The sequence below is a fragment of the Sinohyriopsis cumingii genome, chromosome 1 (assembly GCF_028554795.1).
Source record: "Sinohyriopsis cumingii isolate HCF-2022 chromosome 1, ASM2855479v2, whole genome shotgun sequence".
Lineage (NCBI taxonomy): Eukaryota > Metazoa > Mollusca > Bivalvia > Unionida > Unionidae > Sinohyriopsis > Sinohyriopsis cumingii.
The window spans coordinates 12,725,863-12,746,631 of NC_142961.1; the positions used below are offsets into that span (position 1 = coordinate 12,725,863).

Here is a 20,769-nt window from a genome sequence, read left to right on the forward strand (position 1 = left end):
GCTCATCAGCTTTCTATCACTCTATCTACCAATCCCTATATCTATTATCACCCTCTCTCTATCTGTCTACATCAGGGTCAACTCTCATGCTGAGTCTCTGGTCAAGACACTTTCCTCCAGTGGCAACATTTTGTTGACGATCTGCGAAACATCAATTATTCAAACATAAATGATCTCAGCACAGTTAGATTGGAATGATCATGATTATTTAATACATTTGTTTATCCATACGACAGAAAAGTTTATTTTCACTTGGATCTAACTGCCAATGTGTACACAACAGTGCAGGAGTATTTGAATTTTGACCTTGGCATGAATTGCCCTGTGGCAGAAGAATTAGTAAATCCAACTATATTACATTTACTGTATCCAGAGATATCACTCATTACATAGTTCTTGTGAAATCTTAATGGTATATGATTGGAGACTTGAAGTCACAAATCTATTACAAAATACAGTCTCTAGGGTGGTAACAAAGCCCAGTTTATCAGCAGTCATATTTCCTCATTTTTATCTGTAGACATGCCTACAATTTGAAGTTAATTAATAAATTACTGTCATAAATTACAAATTTTGGGGGACTGTGCTTCAAAATCGTTACAAATCATTAGTCAACTGAACCACCTTATTAATAGCTTATAATGTACAGACAGATATGGAGGATTGATCAGTGTCTTGCTACGACAGTCAACCCAGGCTGTTCTGGACAAGATTTAAACCTATTTCCCACTGGTTGTAAGCCTAAACTAGAGACCAAGTCCCAAGCTGACAGAAAGGAATATTCTTGCAGCTCAGATCTATCAAAAAAGCATCATTAATGTTGGGTCAAATGAAGTTCAAGTCTCACATATACTCACTTGTAAGTCATATCCAACTGCAAACAACATAGACCATCACATAATGTACAGGCAGATTAGGGACTATATTGTTTGTTCTATCAATTTCACCTAACAAAATGTATGGACACATTATACCTGATCTGTGAAGGATAAACATCGGCATGGAGATAAGGAAGTGTACATGTCTTCCAAGAGTGCTTCATTGGAAAATGGATGTTCAACTTGCCATGTGTTGATGTAACTTCTTAAACTTCAACACATAATCTCATCATTGTAAATGACAAAAGACATTACACTGCAAATTAATACCATACCATGTTCTGCCCTAAAGACTATTTGCCTGGCAGGCCTTTGGCCTACTGCATATAAACTTGATTACCTGCACTGAATTGAAGATGGCTTACCAGTCTATTTGACAAATAGCCCAGTGGATTAATCAATTCAAGCTGCATTACCAGTCTATTTGACAAACAGCCCAGTGGATTAATCAATTCAACCTGGATTGCCAGGCTATTTACCTTATAACATGGTTAGAATCTGCTTCAGAAAATTGTCAGACCCAGCAGCTTATCTATAGGAAATGTATATAAAACACTAAGCAAGATTTTCTTGAAATATTTATATTTGATATGAAGCATATTAAAAAGCTGTAATGCCATGATATACTAATGTGCAAAAATAAGCACAATACAAATTGATTTGTAAATTTTTGTTAATATATTGCAGAATCTGAGTAAGAAGAGCATGTCAAAATAAGTATATATGGAAAGAAATTTGGTCTTCATCATCTAATATTTTTGAAACAAAAATAAATGCATGCTTGTGTGATAAGGAATAAAAGTGGAACCTATGGACATTCAGTAGGTTGGGCATCTCCTTTGTAACCAATGGGTCACCAGTTTCAATATCCACCCAGTATAGCCAGCCATAGTTGGCTGCATCAGTGTGTCACTTAGACACTTGGTTCCGATTTCCTTGGCATGATACAGCCAATAATGTGCTCAAAGTACATATAAAATCCTACTAAAAAATACTAAATTGACTAAATTAACTTCACTTTGATATAACTGTCCATTTGCAGTCCTGTACAAAACACATACAAAATAAATCTAATGCACAAGCTTTACACTAAAGACACAGATATACAAACTGCAATGGAATGGAATAGACTAGAACAAATTGGAACAGAATTTATCGGATAATTTACTTTCAATCATATGAAGTTACTGCCAGGTTTTTCAGTGGAGATTGAAGACTAAAAAAAAACACTTTAAATTAGCAACCATTAAGCATACAAATGTCAACATCTGAAACTGAACCAAGATCTGCAGAAAAGAACAGTCACTGACTTTACCAAAACCCACTGAGACCCTAAGATCTACTGATTTCTTGTGAAAATATCATTGATACATCAAGATCTTTCAGCTGTTATGTTTTTTTTGCTATTTCAACCACTTCTTTAATTTATAATTCATCTTTTTCTCAACAGATATGAAGAATATCCTCGATTTTGTCCTTTATATGAAAGTCATTTTAGTAAGTCACATTTTTGGTAAAAAAATCAATGAAATAAAACAAAGCAAGGAAAAGAAAAGTGTATGTAAGGACCATGTATGAATAGAATTTGAACTTCCTTAACAAACTGAATATTGTAAATTCGTTTATTTTTTGAAGTATCAAATGTGCAAAAAAATGATATTTTCATAATGGATTGTGTAAGTGCCCATATAGTTTCATTGTTCAACACATCTTTAGATTCATGGTGTTTAGAAACAACTATGGTACCTCACAAAATATAATGTATTCACAGTAAAATAATATTTAGAGGAAAACGGAATATATTTTGGAACAAGTCAACAATCTTCTAGGGAAAAGGCAATGCAGTTAACTGCATGTATCTGACACAGACATTCACCTTCCATCTCTAATCAGTTATATTTGTCAACGGATTAAAAAATTTAAAATATTTTACATTTTACTCACATTGATAATTTTTGTTTACTATTACAAACTGTAAGGACTGTAACTCGATCAGAGTCACAGGTGGGCCCAACATAGCTCACCTCTTTACACAACAATTAACTATTCCACTAAGCAGGCTTATGTAGTAATGTAAGAATGCAATCTATGTAAGCTATCTCCCAATCTTGATATAATGCTGATTTGACTTAATTTACTATATCCTGACGTAAAATTATTTCCAATTATAAAAGGCATAATTAACATGCATTCTCTTGCTCATAATCTAAGTCATCCATGAGCTTGATCATAAAATACCAATCTCGTTCATTATTACACTTGTACAAGGTCTCTCAAGTTTGATCACAAGCAGCTCAGAAAAACAGCCCCAGAGTGGTAATAACCTCAGCCAGATGGATGCAATATCCCCTCATTAATATGCATGAATCTTGCTCATATATTCCAAATTTTATGAAAACTGGATCTAAAATCAGGAGTAGTGACAAGGTCAGCCATTATCAAGCCCTGACAATACAAGGTCATGTTACAAAATCTGATCAATACTGGATTAAAAATATTACTTGCAAAGGAGTAATAACCTCAGATAATCCGATATAAAATCACTTCATTAGTATGCATGGATCTCATTAATTATACAACTCATCTGAAATCTTAATGATACATGCACTGATTTCAAGACTGATCAAAGCGGAATCAGACATATGGCCTCCAGAGTGGCAACAAGTTCAGCCAATCACATGCAAGAACACTTTATTAGTATTCATGGATCTCTCTCATTTTCAAATTCTTCTGAAACTTTAATGATACTCCCTGTTCGATAAAAATCTAATCAGAAATACATCCTCCTGAGTAAAAACAAAATTAGTGAATCACCTCATTAATATGCATGCATCTTACTCATTATCAAACCTGTCCCAGATTTTGATCATATAAACCCATATTCTATGTTTGATTGAAAGCAGATCAGAAAAATGAATTCCAGAGTGGTGCAAGCAACTGACAACAGATGGACAACACACAAATGACACAGGGCCATAGTATAAACTTGTATGACCTTGTCACTAAAAATCATGATTTTTTTAAATATATTGCTAATTTTATGATGGATTTCAAATCCCTATGCCAACATAATGGTTTCATTATTATTTCAATTTGATGCCTGAATATTTCAACTTAAATGAAAAACAAAAAATACACATTTTTCAATCAATAGAACTTATCACTTCTCACAACGACTCATTAACTGAGATATTACTAATGATATAACTAGTTTTAACTAGTTGACTTGTCAAGAATGTCAACAGCTTCCATATTAGCTGCATCATTGTTTCCACTCGATGAACGAAAAATATTGTCTAAGTCTGGAGAACTTTTGCTGGAAACAGGTGTTTTCACTCCAGGTGAGGCTGAGCTTAACTGTGGTACCCCCACTGTCCCCTGTTCCTGTGACCAAGGCTGCTGACTGGTGGCAGAATTCTGTGGGCCTATCTGGGACTGGTATTTTCCACCTCTTTTTTTCCCAAGAACCTTCACATAGTTTGCTGGAATGATTCCTACCGTTTTACCATCAACACTGGCCAGAAGCCAACCTTTCATTCTGGGCTGAAGCTCTGAAAATGGAAATAATTCTAGAATTACCCAATATTTTCCCAAACTATCATGACATAATTATACATAATATGGTAAAATTACAGACTTGCATAAAATTGAACAAAGATCAGGAATGGAATGATTATACACATGACATGAGTGAAACAAAGCATCGAACCTCTGAATCTTCAAGTTAAATGAAAATGTAAAACTTCTTGTTCATAAACAGATGAAAATTACTACTATCAATATTATTTTTCAGTCACAGAACATGATTATGTATGCTTTTCGAGCAGTCTCTTAAGAGAAAATTAAAGGGACTTGTAAACTCTGTTCAAATGTGGGGTTTTTAATACATTTTTCAACAGTAACTTTATTATTTGTAATGTGATAGAAGAGTGCCAGAGACGAAGCTTGCTTAGGTAAACCACTGCCAATTTATCAAATATGAGTAAAATACACAGTATGCCCATCATGTGGTTATAGCAGGATTATTATAGAAAATGATCTTTCATTAGTCAGGTACATGAAGTTTCTTTAAGCCTCTACATGCCATCAACAAACTTTGGCAAAGGTAAATTGCGCAGAATTTGTTATTTTGCAGAGACCATTCTGGTTCCAGTCTTGGTGGCCTTGGCTTTTGACTTATTGACCATATGATTAATATGTGGCTGTTTACCTCAAATGCAAAAAGTTTAGTCAGTATGTTGTTTTTATGGATATCATTTTTCCTTCTTAGAGTCCCTATGATCTTGGCCTTTGACCTTTTGACCCTATGATCATTTGGTATCCTTGTCTCAGATGCAAGCCAGTCACAAAGCCTGGTCAAAGTAAGTGTTACTCAATATATCATATGGCAATCATTTTTATCCTAAGAGTCATTATGACCCTGAACCTCAAAATCAATATTTTTATTTATTTCAATGTAAGCCATTTACACAATTTTTTTCAAGGTATCTATTAGACAATAGATATTTTTAGCCCAAATACAATTTTTCGTCCTTGCCCTAAATGCAAGTTACTTACAAAGCATGGTAACAGTAAGATGATGGGGAACTCAATTTCCTGAACAGGAAGATATAGGAAACAGATGAAGTAATCCTAACATGAAGGAGGGCATACAGAAAGGTTCCTTGTTAACAGAATGTAAATTTAATTTACTGATCCGATAACAAATGTGAACATTCTGAAATTTGTGCAGAAAAACTAATCCTGTCATGTAGAAGATAAGAATATAAATGTAAAGTGTTTTTTTTTCTCTCTATTGAATTATACTGTTTGAGAGAACATTATCATTACAAATAAAGTACAAATTGCTTTACCAATTGGAATTATACTGCTTGTGAGAACATTATCATTACAAAGAGAGAACAAGGAATTGCATTACCCACTGGAATTATACTGCTTGTGAGATTACCATTACAAAGAGAGAACAAGGAATTGCTTTACCAATTGGAATTATACTGCTTGTGAGAACATTATCATTACAAAGAGAGAACAAGGAATTGCATTGCCCACTGGAATTATACTGCTTGTGAGATCATTATCCTTACAAAAAGAGAAAAAGGAATTGCTTTACCCACTGGAATTATACTGCTTGTGAGAACATTATCATTACCATGAGAGAACAAGGAATTGCATTACCCACTGGAATTATACTGCTTGTGAGAACATTATCCTTACAAAATAAGAACAAGGAATTGCTTTACCCACTGGAATTATACTGCTTGTGAGAACATTATCATTACAATGAGAGAACAAGGAATTGCATTACCCACTGGAATTATACTGCTTGTGAGAACATTATCATTACCATGAGAGAACAAGGAACTGCATTACCCACTGGAATTATACTGCTTGTGAGAACATTATCCTTACAAAACGAGAACAAGGAATTGCATTACCCACTGGAATTATACTGCTTGTGAGAACATTATCCTTACAAAAAGAGAAAAAGGAATTGCTTTACCCACTGGAATTATACTGCTTGTGAGAACATTATCATTACAATGAGAGAACAAGGCATTACATTACCCACTGGAATTATACTGCTTGTGAGAACATTATCATTACAATGAGAGAACAAGGAATTGCTTTACCCACTGGAATTATACTGCTTGTGAGATCATTATCCTTACAAAAAGAGAAAAAGGAATTGCTTTACCCACCGGAATTATACTGCTTGTGAGAACATCATTACAAAGAGAGAACAAGGAATTGCTTTACCCATTGGAATATCACCTGCTGTTTTTTGTTTGTTGAATTGTATGGTTTCCAATTAATAGGACCCTTGAGATGAGAAAAAAAATTATTCCAGAAAAGTTACCATATACAAACATACTTGTAACGGATATACATACTATGAACTGTGTATATAATTAAAAAAAGAATGCAGTCCTAAAAAAAGTTACCAGCTTTATCTTATACAATTTACCTCTAAAGTTCAGGAAGTGAAAATAACCAAGTGGAGCAAGCACTTTTTTGAAAGGTGCACATCTGGATTAAGGCCAAGCTGTATATTCTATAACCCATATTATACACATCAATCATACACCACAATAAATGTGTCAATCTACCGTAACAGCTATGTCCACAAGCATTTCTGAGAACCAAATTAACTGCCTACTGTGTTATGATAACTGACTTGTGGAAGTAATTGTATTGTTGCAACGATTTAACAATTGGCCTCCTCTGAATTAGGCCCCATCACATTATGTCTTTTGAATCAAATAAAGGAGGTGGACTATAAAAAAATAGTTAAAAGGCACGCAAATACTACATACTAAAAATCTAGTGGCCTCAGTCATATGTCAGGTGAACTCATTTCAGTTGATCAATCAAACAATGCTATAAAGTTTATTGTGCATGTAACATAAACTACCTTAAATTAACCAACTCTTTCATAACTGTGATCAAAGATAGCAAGGCAACCAAGCAAAACGAATACTTCGTAAATTAAAGATCTTGGTTTCACAGATACGGACCATTGTGGGCAAGCGATTTTCTGAGAATTTCTGAAGCAGCACTTACAGATATCCTCAAGGATGATAAGAAGTTTCACTATTACTTTCAATGAAATAAATGTTGGTAGTTTTTTAAATAAAGGAATCTTGTTTGGCAGTATATCAACAGATAGTCTATGTTTCCAACTACTTGCTAGTATTCTATTTAATACCACTCCGAGAACCAGTTAAAAGGCATGCAAATCCTACATACAATCTAGCGGCCTCGGTTGTATGTCAGGTGAACTCATTTCAGTTGATCAATCAAACAATGCTATAAAGTTTATTGTTTATGTAACATTAACTACCTTAAATTAACCAACTCTTTCATAACTGTGATCAAAGATAGCAAGGCAACCAAGCAAAATGAATACTTCATAAAATCAAGAGCTTGGTTTCACAGATAAGGACCATTGTGGGCAAGCGATTTTCTGAGAATTTCTGAATTGGCACTTGGAGATATCCTCAAGGATGATAAGAAGTTTCACTATTACTTTCAATGAAATAAATGTTGGTAGTTTTTTAAATAAAGGAATCTTGTTTGGTGATATATCAACAGATAGTCTAAGTTTCCAGCTACTTGCTAGTATTCTATTTAATACCACTCCGAGAACCAGTTAAAAGGCATGCAAATCCTACATACTTAAAATCTAGCGGCCCCGGTTGTATGTCAGGTGAACTCATTTCAGTTGATAAATCAAACAATGCTATAAAGTTTATTGTGTATGTAACATTAACTACCTTAAATTAACCAACTCTTTCATAACAGTGATCAAAGATAGCAAGGCAACTAAGCAAAACGAATACTTCATAAAATCAAGAGCTTGGTTTCACAGATACGGACCATTGTGGGCAAGCGATTTTCTGAGAATTTCTGAATTGGCACTTGGAGATATCCTCAAGGATGATAAGAAGTTTCACTATTACTTTCAATGAAATAAATGTTGGTAGTTTTTTAAATAAAGGAATCTTGTTTGGTGGTATATCAACAGATAGTCTAAGTTTCCAGCTACTTGCTAGTATTCTATTTAATACCATTCCGAGAACCAGACTTATCAACAAAACAAAAAGCAGCGACATAATATATCTTTTCCTGTAAATGTGATGGTTGCTGAAACCAGTTGCAACATTCTTTCACATGTTTGAAATTTTGAAAATAAATGTTATTTATACAGAATAACAAACAACTTCAAATCATTAGAAAAGACGCATTATTAACAGTTATTATAGACGTTATTGTAAAAAGAGGATTCAGTCATTAAACAGCCCATTTCCCTACCAGCCGGTTTTCCCTACCCACTTTGATAACTGACGCCATCGCTTATAGTGCGGTTTATGTTTGTGGACCCCGCTGTGTGCGAGTAATCGAGGGAGAGGTGTAATAACAAACTACACCATCAGGTTTGATTGAAACTGGCTCAACAATTATGAAGTTAAAAATAGGTTTTCCACTGCTATGAAAGCCACACTAAATATAACTGAGATAAAGTAAGTTCTAAGAATTACTTCTACCAAGCTTTATTGAAAAAAAGAATATAAAAATAGGTTTTCCATATGGTTGCTATGGAGGTCACACCTCTGTTCACATAGCCATCCTGGGTACAATTAAAAGCAACTTCCAAGAAATACTTCAATCAAGTCTATTCAAATCGGCACCATTTTTATAGAGAAAAATGTCAAAGTATGTCTTCCACATAACTGTTATGAAGCCCAATCAAAATTAATTTTGATAATGTATGTGCTACACTGCTACCAAGTTCAATCAAAAATAGCCAGGCCATTCTGAACAAGAAGATGAGAAGCACTAAAAAGTTATCTGAACAGTGATGTCATTAAAAGTTCCATATAAGATGGGACCCTTTTGTAACTTTGGCAGTGGTTGTTCAGAGCAAACACTTTCACTGGCACTTTACTATCAGGTTACAATCACATAAGTTATCACCAATAACATATTCCAATATGTATCTGGATAGGTCTTAATATTCAATCAATATGAATTCTATCTGCATGTACCAACAAGTGTCCCACAAAACTTGTGACCTCACTGCAATGATGTATCTACAAACATCTAAGATGTGAAACTTTACAACTGATGATGACAATGACACCATAACTGCTGGAAAACCAACGTCTATGTCTCGCCATGATTATACAGAGGCAAAAAGTTCTAATGTCAATAAATCAATAAAGACCCCATGCCAAGAACCAGTTATTGTGTTGAATCAACTTTCTCTGTAGCAAAAACCACAGATCATTAAAACCATAATATTTTTCTCTTAAAAAAAATCCAGATGAGGCCAATACCTGCAAATTACACATTCAACACTTTTCTGTAAACCTTTTGACCCTTGACAAGAAGGTCCAATGGGTGGGTGGATGTGTTGTAGAACGGATCATTTTTGCACATTAAAGACCTCCAAGAATTGCAGACTCTATAAAAGGTTACAAATGCATATGAAAATGAAAAACCATAACTAAAAACCATAATGAAGGAAGGTTTCTGAAATATATGCAAATAAAAACCTTAACAAAACTGTTGATGCTGCCAGTGCAATAAGAGTGATACCTTTATCTTGCTAGTCTGCTTCCACTGGCAAAGCAACAATTTACCTTTTGGGGCTACATTGATTTTCTGACCCCTAGAAAAAGACAACTCATCTGAGGAATTCCCCTTGAAGTCATACAGAGCTTGTACCTCAAAGTGATCTTCATCTCCACATGCCCAGCCTGTTTCAACATAAAAAACCAACAGGTATACATAAATATTATAAGTCACAGGTATACATAAATATTATAAGTCACAGGTATACATAAATAATATAAGTCACAGGTATACATAAATATTATAATTCACATGTATACAAAAATAAAATAAGCCACAGGTATACATAAATAATATAAGTCACAGGTATATATAAATAACATAAGTCACAGGTATACATAAATATTATAAGACTGCATATTCAGTACTCTACCATGCAATTGTCTACAGAGAGGATATGAGGGAAGCATTGGTAAAAACATAAAGTTATTCCCTGAGACTCGTAAACTGTGACATACTTAAACTGGCAGATACATAATGAACAGTAAACATGCACACTGACTGTTTTACGATCTTCAAATAGAGTGCACCCACCATAAGTAGTTCTGCTTCTTCTTTTGTGTACATGTGTAAATCATTTGCTACATTTTTTTTCTTCTCACAATCATAAGGACTTTTATTGAATTTTGTTAAAGTTACCCGTCACTATGATGTCAAATCCATATGTAGACTTGTAAAACTCAACTTATGTAAAACTGACATAAGCAGAGATCACAGGAACATAACCCTTATGTATATCATGAAGTACCTGTACTTTACATTTTTATCCATTTCCTTCTTAAAATTGAGATAACCACTGATGTCAGTAGATAGGTTCAGTAAACTCATTATATCCATATGCAACCAAAATGTCTTAAGTCTGTATCTCTTTGGTTCATTTGGGCCAAGGACTGGTACATGTAAATACCAGCTTATGTGACTACAACAGTGACTAAGAAAAAGACCTAAATGCAAACCCTAACCAAGAACAAGAATATTATTCACTGCCCCTGTATGTGGAATAAGTACGCCATGACTGACTCATAGGATTATTGGCCAAAATGGGTCTCCATGACCTGGACCCTTGATCCAAGTACTGTATATGGTCTTGAATTAAAGTTACTGTGCAGAAAGCATTATTTTGTTATTAGACTTACCATGACAGTGACCTCTATATCCCATAATTTATATGAGTATATATTATCATAAATGCAAGCCATCCACTCAAGTCTCATCAAGGAACTTTCTCTGGAGTACAGTATATACTCGCGTATAAGCCCATTCGCATATAAGCCGAGCCCCAAACTGAACAGGTATAGACACTAAAAAGTGCATGACCCACGTATAAGCCGACTTACATCTCCGAGGCATTACAGGATGGATGAAGTAAATTTTAAATGCATTTATTTAGGCATACTTTTATTTTTAAAAAAATACATGTATATTTATCTCGAGGTTGATGTGCATGATTATTAAAAAGAAACGGTATAAACATGTTTGAAAACTAATTTGATTTTCTGTTTTCTTATTGTTTCTGCCTAAGTTAGATCTGTATATAATTTGATCGAACGATGACAAGAATTTGGCAATCGCGAGTTCCTGTAACACTACCTCTCCCTTTTTACTCGATTATTGTTTGTGTATGCATTATTGAATTGGAAATTTTATATCAGTGCACCAGTAATTAAGTTTTTACTTTGCTCTGAAATTGTAAATACCTAAACTCATTAAAATCTAATCATAGTATGACAACACAATAAACAAATAATACGGTTCGATTCAACACTCGCAATTAGGCTAATGAACATTTTCACAATGGCACAACCACATGTACATTGTAGGTTTGATTACACGCTTAATAAAGTACATCCCTTGGAGTCAAATCATGGGCACCATTGTGCTCAACTTTTATGATGTCTCCAAAATACATTAACAGAGTTTCAGAAAAAATGCTTTGCAAATTATGCATGTACCGTAAAAGCTGAGTTGTAGTTTGATTTGATGTAAACAACCTTATATCATGCCTGTCAACTTTCACACCGGGAGGAAAAAACTCATGATTTTTGCAGAGTACTCCTGATTATTACTTCTGTTGTATCACCTGTGAATTATTGTTGTGATCAAATAATTATTTTAGTATAAAGAATGCGCTTCTTAGCTAAATAGAATGTTAAGTTTAAACAGTATTCATGTAAAGTAATGATTGTTTTTACCTCTACAGTAATTTAAAAATATTTAAACCAGAACAAAAAAAATAAACCACAGCAATAAAATCGTCAACAATTAATTTCAATCCCCAAAAAATGACACTACGAATGCTTTAATACCATGTCATAGCTCCATTCCCACAAAAGAAACTTACATGAGTGAACACTTGGCATTTTTATACCATGTATACCAATGTTAAACTGGTATAGTTACCGGTCAAAATTCCCTCTTATCACAAGTCAGTTTCAGGGTTTTAATGATTAACTGACATGTACTGCTGTTGCAAAACAAAAGACAAATTCACTGACTATCAACATAGGAGACACTGAAACATCAAGATGTTTGTTCAGCTAAAACACAAACCTAAAATTGATTGATGTTGATCTTAGCTGATCTCTATGAGAATTTTAGCCTTTATTATTACTACTCTCCGTGAACATGTAAATTATGATGGTTATATGCCTTGTACGAATAAACGTGTGTACCTTTCTAAAAATATTACCTCAATTTGTAGGATCGCTTATATCACTGAAAATGAGTAACTCGTCAGTGCGTGATTCAACGTAAATGAAACAGCTATTAAGAACTAGCTGAAATATTATTTGGAAGAATGCAATTTGGTCGAAACAATGAATAAAACAAAATCTGCATCTATGTTTGGGAATAAATAAGGATTTAAGTAATGCTATGCATACTTTGCACTGTGTAAGTACTGTACATTATCGATCAACATGATCTCCCTGGTAAACTCAACTGGCCGACGAATTATGAAGTTTGTATTTTTTACCTTTATTTAACTTCGTGTTGGAGAAATCAGAAAATATGCACAATAATAACAAAATCAATCACAGTATTTTATAACAGTTTAATAATTGTTGGGTCATCGAAAGTTACTTTTTGTACATGCCTATGTCTTCGGACACGGAAGAAATTATTGTTTCATGTCCCAAGATTTACAGCCATTACAGTAATCAACAAAAAGACCTAAAAACTGTCAAGTTTACACATTGGCCTGCAGATAAGCCAATCCCCCTTCTTCCAGGCCTTTATTTTTTCCTAAATTATTTGGCTTATACGCGAGTATATACGGTAAACATTATTCTGCAAAACTCATTTTTCTTTGAGCAGCAATGACCTTGAACTTTAACCTTTTCACCCCAAAACCAGAACTTTCCATAACTTAAGTGCATGCCATCCACAAACTTTGGTCCAAGAATCTGGTCTAGAACTAAAGTTATCACCTAAAAACCATTTTTCATCTTTCTGTCACAGTAAACTCGAACCAACGTTCAACTTGTGTAAAAATGTTTTCAAACATACATGTACATGATGCAGAACTGAAATTATTTTGTAGAAACCAAATGTGTTTATTAACCACAAGTCTGCCTTGAAAAAAGATGGTTCATTTGTTTGCCAAGGATGCATTTGTAACACTTAAGCTTGCATAAATGATAAACGACAATAAATGAGGGCATGACATTATATTTATCTAGCTTGCAATCTGGCAAGACAAAAATAATCTGGAAATAAAAATACCTGTATTTTTGGAACATGCAGCACCAATAACCTTCCAAATCAGCCAGGGTCCACCCATTACCATGGCAAAGAACAGCATGACTGGCCAGGCACTCTTCTTTGGTCCATTTCCATCTGGAAGAGCTGCAGCTGTTGCAACAGTGTCCGTTACTTCTGTCCAAGCTTCCTCTGCAAAACCATGTGGCCTAAGCCGCAATAAGACTAATAGCTTCCTGTACAAATATCTGAGAGTTCTAAATATGGCAAAAGCAGAAAATATCTGAGCAAACTGCATTCTCATGCGAGTAAAATTGTCTGCTACACCAATTACAGCACGGAATGAATTATACACTGCCTGAAAAGTAGAGTCTAACATCATGCTCACAGAAGAGAAAGCATAAACTATGCTTTCTATAGACTGAAAAGCAGGCCTTGTGCTTTCTTCAGCTTGTCGTGAAAAGGAGTCCATGGAGTAGTTGTTTCCAACCCCAAATCTGGAATAACCATATCCACCATAACCTCCATATCCACCATAACCTCCATAACTGTATGGAGAACTGTACATCCCTCCTGTGTATAGACTACCAGTATTGCCATATCCCATTCCTGGGCTGTAAGTACTGACCGTTGTTGGGCGATTTGGAACAGGTGGTGGTGGACTGTCCCCTCCCCCTTGACTGCAAGGCAAAACACCAGACATTGGAAAAGTAGATGTAACACTACTTCCTGTTAATGGACCACTGAAAAAGAGGCATTATTGTTATAAGACAGATTTCAGACATGTCGATTTTGAGTGCACATCTGCAAACAAAGCATTCTATTAAACATATTGTCTTTCCAGTTTACCATACAACAATTTACCACCTAAAAAAAAAGGGAAAGAACTTTTAACCTAGAATTTTAACAATGACGTCAATGCCTATGTCTCTCCATTTGGTAATGTGGGGAACAAAAAATAATGATCACTTCAGGCTGACAAATGTCTTTCTACTAAATCTTAATCTTGGACATTTTGACCCATGTAGCTTTCTGGTCTTTTATAACCACCTGAAAACCTGATTTGCAATTCTGATGACCAGTGCTCCAGCTAGATAGAAATAGATCACTGTTCCACACCCTTTGTTCCACATGTCTTCCCTCTGCCTTCAATGCCTTTCTATCCCCTCCCCTTTGCCCTCTTTGAGCCACTGGCATATTGGTACCAAAGAAAGCATATTTTAAAACTTTTTCCATAAATGCGTCCCATAGTTATCAAGATTGGGGAGTTATGGGATTGAAATTTACACCAAACCACCCTAAAAATGCAACACTGCAAATCCCTATATCTTCTCTGTTCCTTATTTTCTACTCAGACAATACCCAAGGGTCAAGCCAGACTTGAATTTTAGGGAGAAGTGATTTCTCTTTTTGGACAGAACAGGGAAAGTGAGAGCTGAACAAGGAGAAGTGTGGGCAAAGCAAGACACTCAAAATATTATATATATATATATATATATATATATATATATATATATATATATATATATATATATATGTTTGTCTGCGTGTGTGTTGTTTTCATTCTCTTATTTGAATTATGCCCTCTTTTTCCCAGTATGCAAACTTGCATTTAACATTGGTTTTAAGCAATACTTTATTTTCAAACAGAACATGTTCTGCGTTCTATCTACATTATAAAGACATCTGGTGCATGTTCAAAAATGAGGAACTCCATGGGAACATGTTACAATGAAAAGTGGCGCATCCATTGAAAATTTAATGTATATTTGAGCCTGAAACCCAAGTTCCAAAGGCCCATGAAAATAGCTACTGAACGACCCATGAAAATGGTTACCAAATTTACATTTTGGTAGGGTAAATTATTACTAGGGGACATAAAATGTCCACAGCTCAACCAAGGTGCAACACAGAGACAGTATTATAAGCACATTTATTAAAATAATAGTGAAAAGAATGAGAATTACACAGCTCCTTGCTGTAATATAGCAGAAGGACATTTTCCAAATCATGAAATATCTTAACTTCTAACAACAAATATTTGTTATTGACTATGATTTAAGAGATAATCCCTTAAGATTTCATTTCAACTGAATTATATCATTTGCTTGTATCATCCTGAAATGAAATTTGTAGGGTTAGAAAAATAAACAATAAGCGACATTTTAAAATAAATACATTGAATTTTCTTGGTGCTTGGTTATTATCTATTTCAGGGGTCATGCTACCAGGCAAAGTCTCCTAAAAAATGGAAACTTTGCCTTCTTCTGTTAGGAAAGAAAAAATGATTTCACCCTGTGATCTATTTTAGAAGTACACTGAGTGACCCTATATTTTGAGATGCACCCTTGCCTTAGCCAGGAGTTGTGTTGTAGTTCAAGGCAAAACGTAGCATGAAGCCATCAAATAGCTGGTGTTCATATCCATTGACAAAAAAACTCTGGGACATTCGATGACATACTTTGATAGCTGACTGACCACTAACCATTTCCAAAGTAAGTTAGCAACTATCACTGCCAGATTTCTTTAATTTATCCATGGACGAAAAAACAAAAGAAGCTTGTGTTTCGAACCTTAAACAACAGTATGTAAATAGGAATTTGTGTTTAGAAGCAGAATTGGTGATCTGAATATTTAAGTGCCACATGAACATTATTCGCTTCATAAAATCAGTTTGAAACCATAATGAACCTGTCATGGGGAAATAATGGAGACTTATTTGGGAAGTATCCCTTTATTAGATTGGTTCTGAAAACCATTGCTTAAATATATTCAGGAAAATAAACAATTCATATAAAAAAAGTCCAAATATTGTTTTTGAATATTTAGCCTATAAATGCAATTATAAGGATTAGAAATGTATGGGACAATACTATGTTTGGAATTCAAAATATGTAAGGTCAAAGTTGCTTTCTCACTTCAGTTATTTCTGTGAAAATACCAAGATAAAAAGCTTTCAGTGAATACTATTTAACCAATGCCTAACATTACTGCAAGTATGTAGACAAATAATAAAACCTTACATTTGCAATCCTATTATTGGACTGTTGTAATTAAGCTATAATGTGAATAATTAAGAAAACCCCACTTTCAAAAAATAGATACATTCATATGTTGGCTGTGTCAATTCAGATGGAAAGAAAGGATTTAGTTCATTTATATGTCAACTTTAATGCTCTACTGTGCTGTCATTGAATAGTTATGGTAATGTTTTATCAGCAACAAAGAAATTAGTATGAATGGAAAGATCTGAAGATGTATGCATTTCCTCCAAATACAGATGGTACAAGGCTTGTTTCAAACAAGTTTAGAAGCTGCTTTTATAGTGAACTTTCAGAAAGGATTTTAAAAAATTACTGATTAAGGGTACTTGATTAAGAATTTTTACTAACTTGCAGTTACAATACTGTAATTGAGTTACTCAGTTAAAATTCATTATAATGTACAGCTTCTCTTGTACTCTTTTAAAAGTCATATGGCCAGAATACATTGCATTTGAATATGATAATACTTATTCACATACCAAATATATTTTTAATATACATCTAACTCAGGAAATACAGTACTTGAATGCAATGTTAAATGCAGATATGCAAACTGGGCAATAGAGAGCATACGTCAAATAAGAGAACATACCTGTCAACTTGTACAGGTTACCTGTAATTTGTATGTTTATTTTTTCATTTTCATCAGTGTATATCTGTACAACCGTTTTATGTTGTTTTTTCTTATACAAATTAACTTATCTAGTTTTAATTTTTTTTTTAAGTCCCAGAGTCTGGACATAATTTGTTTTAAAAAATCGAGCAAGATCAGGAATCTTTTCTTAGCTACGCACAAGCAAGGTGGGGATAACTAAAATATGCTTTGGAAAATTATCGTTAGGCCCAGATCAAAACCGGTCTTATTTTTGCACTATACCCCATGTTAAAGTTGTAACGTCTTGCACAGAATTATTGGTTTTTATGTCAAGTAAAATCCCCAAATCTTGCATATCTGGCATTATTTTAATTACAGCAGGCTTTATAAGGTGAGTAAATTGTGCAAATGATTTAACCCATTTTTAAGATATTTAAGAAGATTTTATCTGATGTGTGTTGCCTTAAATAAAGTTTTGTATTAAGTGGGTCAGATTTGTATTCCAAACAAGAATATGCCTTGTCTGCATGACAAGAGTAATAGATACTTAGTGACATCATTCTCATGGCTCGAAAATATGTGACACTGCAAATTTATATCAACTTTTTGACCAAAACTGGCACACCATATGGCAAATTCATACCTTTTCAAACACAAGATATTCAATTTTAATAAAACTGATCACCAGCATAAGAGGTATAAACTTCTGGATTGCTACTTTGGTGATTTTTTTAAATATTTTAAGATTGCAATTTCTGGACAGCTCCTGGCATAATATCTTATGGTATATGTGGGAAAAATATAAATATGTAATAATGAGACCATGATAAATCCAAAAAAGTTAATATTACACCTTAAAATGCGTTTTCAAAATACCTTGCACATAGCTTTTTTATATATACTAGTAACGACGCTTTTTGAGTTGTTCCGCACCTGGATCATGAAGCACTTAAGGAAGGGTTTGAGGATTATCACAAGCTGCCTGATGAGTGTGTGCCTGTATTAACAGATCATGGCCACTCAGCAGGTGGCTGAAGCAGGACTGGCAAGCCTTTGAGTTTACCATCCGGATATTGCATGTGTATGGAGGACTCCTGCACAAGTGATTTTCTGAATCCCAGATAAAAAAATTGCATCCAAATATGCATAATTAAGCATTTCCGAGACCTCTGAGTTCTACCCAAAAGGAAAAGTCACTTGTCCCTAAAATTCAAGTCTAGCTTGACCACTGCTATTTTCTATCAATTTAATCTTTAAAAGGGCAGCAGTGTTATAATAATAATAATAGCAATAATAAACTCGTTCTAACAAGCACATGATGGGCAACAGGCTATCCCATAAGCTTTTCCAGTTTCCTGACTAATCCTATGTTACCTCCCAACCCTTACATTTGTTCATCAAAAAATGTATATAAAAAAAATAATACCAACAAATTTCAGTATATTTTATAGTGTTACCAACCCAGATTTTGTTTTTTTCCGCAATACAAAAACAGTATCATGCATCATGATCATTTAGAGTCTCAATGTTTTCTATAGTATATTAAGCACTCACTGGACTAAATATAGATAGCATAATTCAGTAATGGATGCATGCACATAATGTTCTCTAATCATGGGAAGCTTTAGTTCAACTGTGAAAGAAAATTAACATGATTAATAAAACCTTTTTCAGACTGACCAATAAAGCATTTTTCAATATGAAACAAACATTTTATTTGTGTAGGTTCTACTAGTGCATGAATGAAAAGGAGACTCTTTAATATCACAAGCACTTTGCTCAAATTTGTCTCCTTTTCCTTTATAATGAACAGAAGAATTTCACCAGCCTTTGACTGCTGACATTCCAATAGGGACTTGGAGCAAATTACCATCAATAATTGCAGAAGCTCCTGACTTGGTATCTCACAAGCAGGAGCTTTCCAAAATCACATTCTAATGAACTAGTCACCTACAAGTACAACCTAGTGATTCTCAGGGCTGTGCCGGCTGGGGTCCCTTATCTCATCGCCGCTACGGTAGCTGGATTGGTCTGAATATGAAGGGACGAAAACGTACACTGACACTCTTTTACTTATTCCTGCCTTTTCCATCATTACTCTTCCGACTGTCTTATCATTTCCATCTTTGCTTTACCTTTGACCACGCACCACCCGTTGCTTAATAGTCAAGTGTGACTGCGTTAGCGTATTCACTGACAGAAAGATACTGCGAAGTTTTAAACAAAACTGATAACCTAATGGTAACTGTCCTACATTTTGGCAGACCAAATATTTAGACTTACCTAAATATAAATGGTTTAATAATTCGTATCCTTTAAAACTAAGCTATTCTTTTTAAATGGCATATAAAACTCTGGAATCAAAGTGATGTCAGTTAGCTCAACGTTCTGACAAAGGCCTATTGCGATTTTCAAAACACACCAGATAAGCGATACTGTAGTAGGTATCTGTCCTACATTTTTGCAAGAATAATCATTTGACTTGTATAAATGAATTTATAAAAAAAAATAGTATTTGAAGAAAGACATATATTCTTTTAAATGCCACATACAACCTTGACATAAAATTGCTGATAGGTAGTTCTACATTTTGCTGATTTACTCCAGCTCTTTCCCAAGGTTTCATAGGCGATGCCATATCATGGCTGAATAGACTGAAAATCGGCAACAAACAAGTAGTGAGGCAGTAGAATTAGAGAATATAAGTGTAAACCAGTTCAAGTCCAGAAACTACTCGTATGGGCTAAAAGATGCTTATTATTTATTTTAAGACATAAGTTAAGCGTCTATATGACAAGAATTATTAAGGCTCTTTATGTCATATCCGTTTTGTTGTGTAGGGCAATTATGACGCTTTTTGACTAATTAATGTTTTTCTTAATCAAAACTGTTAAAGTTTTGATGACATGCCCATTTACAAGAAATGGGATCAAGCGCTAGTTCTAATCCGGGCGTATCTGCCAATCCACGGCTGGTTTATGCGGATAATCTATCCAAGAAAATGAAAAAGGTACCTTGTCAGTCAGAATTGAGATTTTAAGTTTATACATAAAGATTGTTATTCAAATTATTAGTCAGTTAGTCCTCTTCATCCCGTCTGGGACATTAGGCTGTATTTCTGTAAAGAACTTTGTAACATTACAAAAATATAGATATAAACAAATATTGATGTACAATAATTATAATTTAAGTAATAGATTTATTATTTCATATACACTGTTGTCGGGCATTTCTGCGCACCTAAGGTTTTCGTTTCCAATATTGAAGCAAAACGCATACGGAATTTGAGCGATTGACAAAAATAAAATACAGTAATGCTTACCATTTGAAAAGATGCAATGGTCACCAGAATGTTCTGTTCAAAATAATATTAATTTTGGACACAGAGGATACCATCCCCCTGTTTTCCAGACTCGCA

General features: G+C 34.2%; 2 protein-coding genes across 3 annotated transcripts in view; one reads left to right on the forward strand and one right to left on the reverse strand.

Annotated features, from left to right (window-relative positions):
• Nucleotides 1–1,443: 1,443 nt before the first annotated feature.
• LOC149806425 (peroxisomal membrane protein PEX13-like) lies at nt 1,444–20,063 on the reverse strand. Of its 2 annotated transcripts, none has more exons than XM_089953109.1 (4): nt 19,907–20,063; nt 13,737–14,392; nt 10,022–10,138; nt 1,444–4,429 (listed from the first exon to the last, which is right to left on the reverse strand). In XM_089953109.1, the coding sequence occupies exons 1-4, from the start codon at nt 19,987–19,989 to the stop codon at nt 4,092–4,094; spliced, it is 1,194 nt and encodes a 397-aa protein (XP_089809235.1). In that variant the 5' UTR covers nt 19,990–20,063; the 3' UTR covers nt 1,444–4,091. The 2 variants fall into 2 exon arrangements, with proteins under 2 accessions (XP_089809235.1, XP_089809227.1); XM_089953101.1 differs by having other exon boundaries at nt 13,737–14,455; nt 19,907–20,055.
• A 120-nt stretch (nt 20,064–20,183) lies between these two features.
• Nucleotides 20,184–20,769, forward strand: part of LOC149806426 (uncharacterized) — a 32,298-nt gene continuing 31,712 nt past the window's right edge. The window contains exon 1 of the mRNA XM_089953122.1: nt 20,184–20,361. Within this exon, the coding sequence (XP_089809248.1) occupies nt 20,275–20,361 (87 nt within the window). The 5' untranslated portion in view covers nt 20,184–20,274. The remainder of the gene's footprint in view (nt 20,362–20,769) is intronic.

Coding starts and splice junctions, on each gene's coding strand:
- LOC149806425 (XM_089953101.1), bottom strand. CDS start 19,989: ATGGCATCGCCTATGAAACCTTGGGAAAGAGCTGGAGTAAATCAGCAA. Junction 14,456..19,906: donor ATCAGCAATTTTATGTCAAG/GTTGTATGTGGC, acceptor CCTCTTTTTCAG/TGGTCCATTAACAGGAAGTA. Junction 10,139..13,736: donor TGCATGTTCCAAAAATACAG/GTATTTTTATTT, acceptor ATGTTGAAACAG/GCTGGGCATGTGGAGATGAA.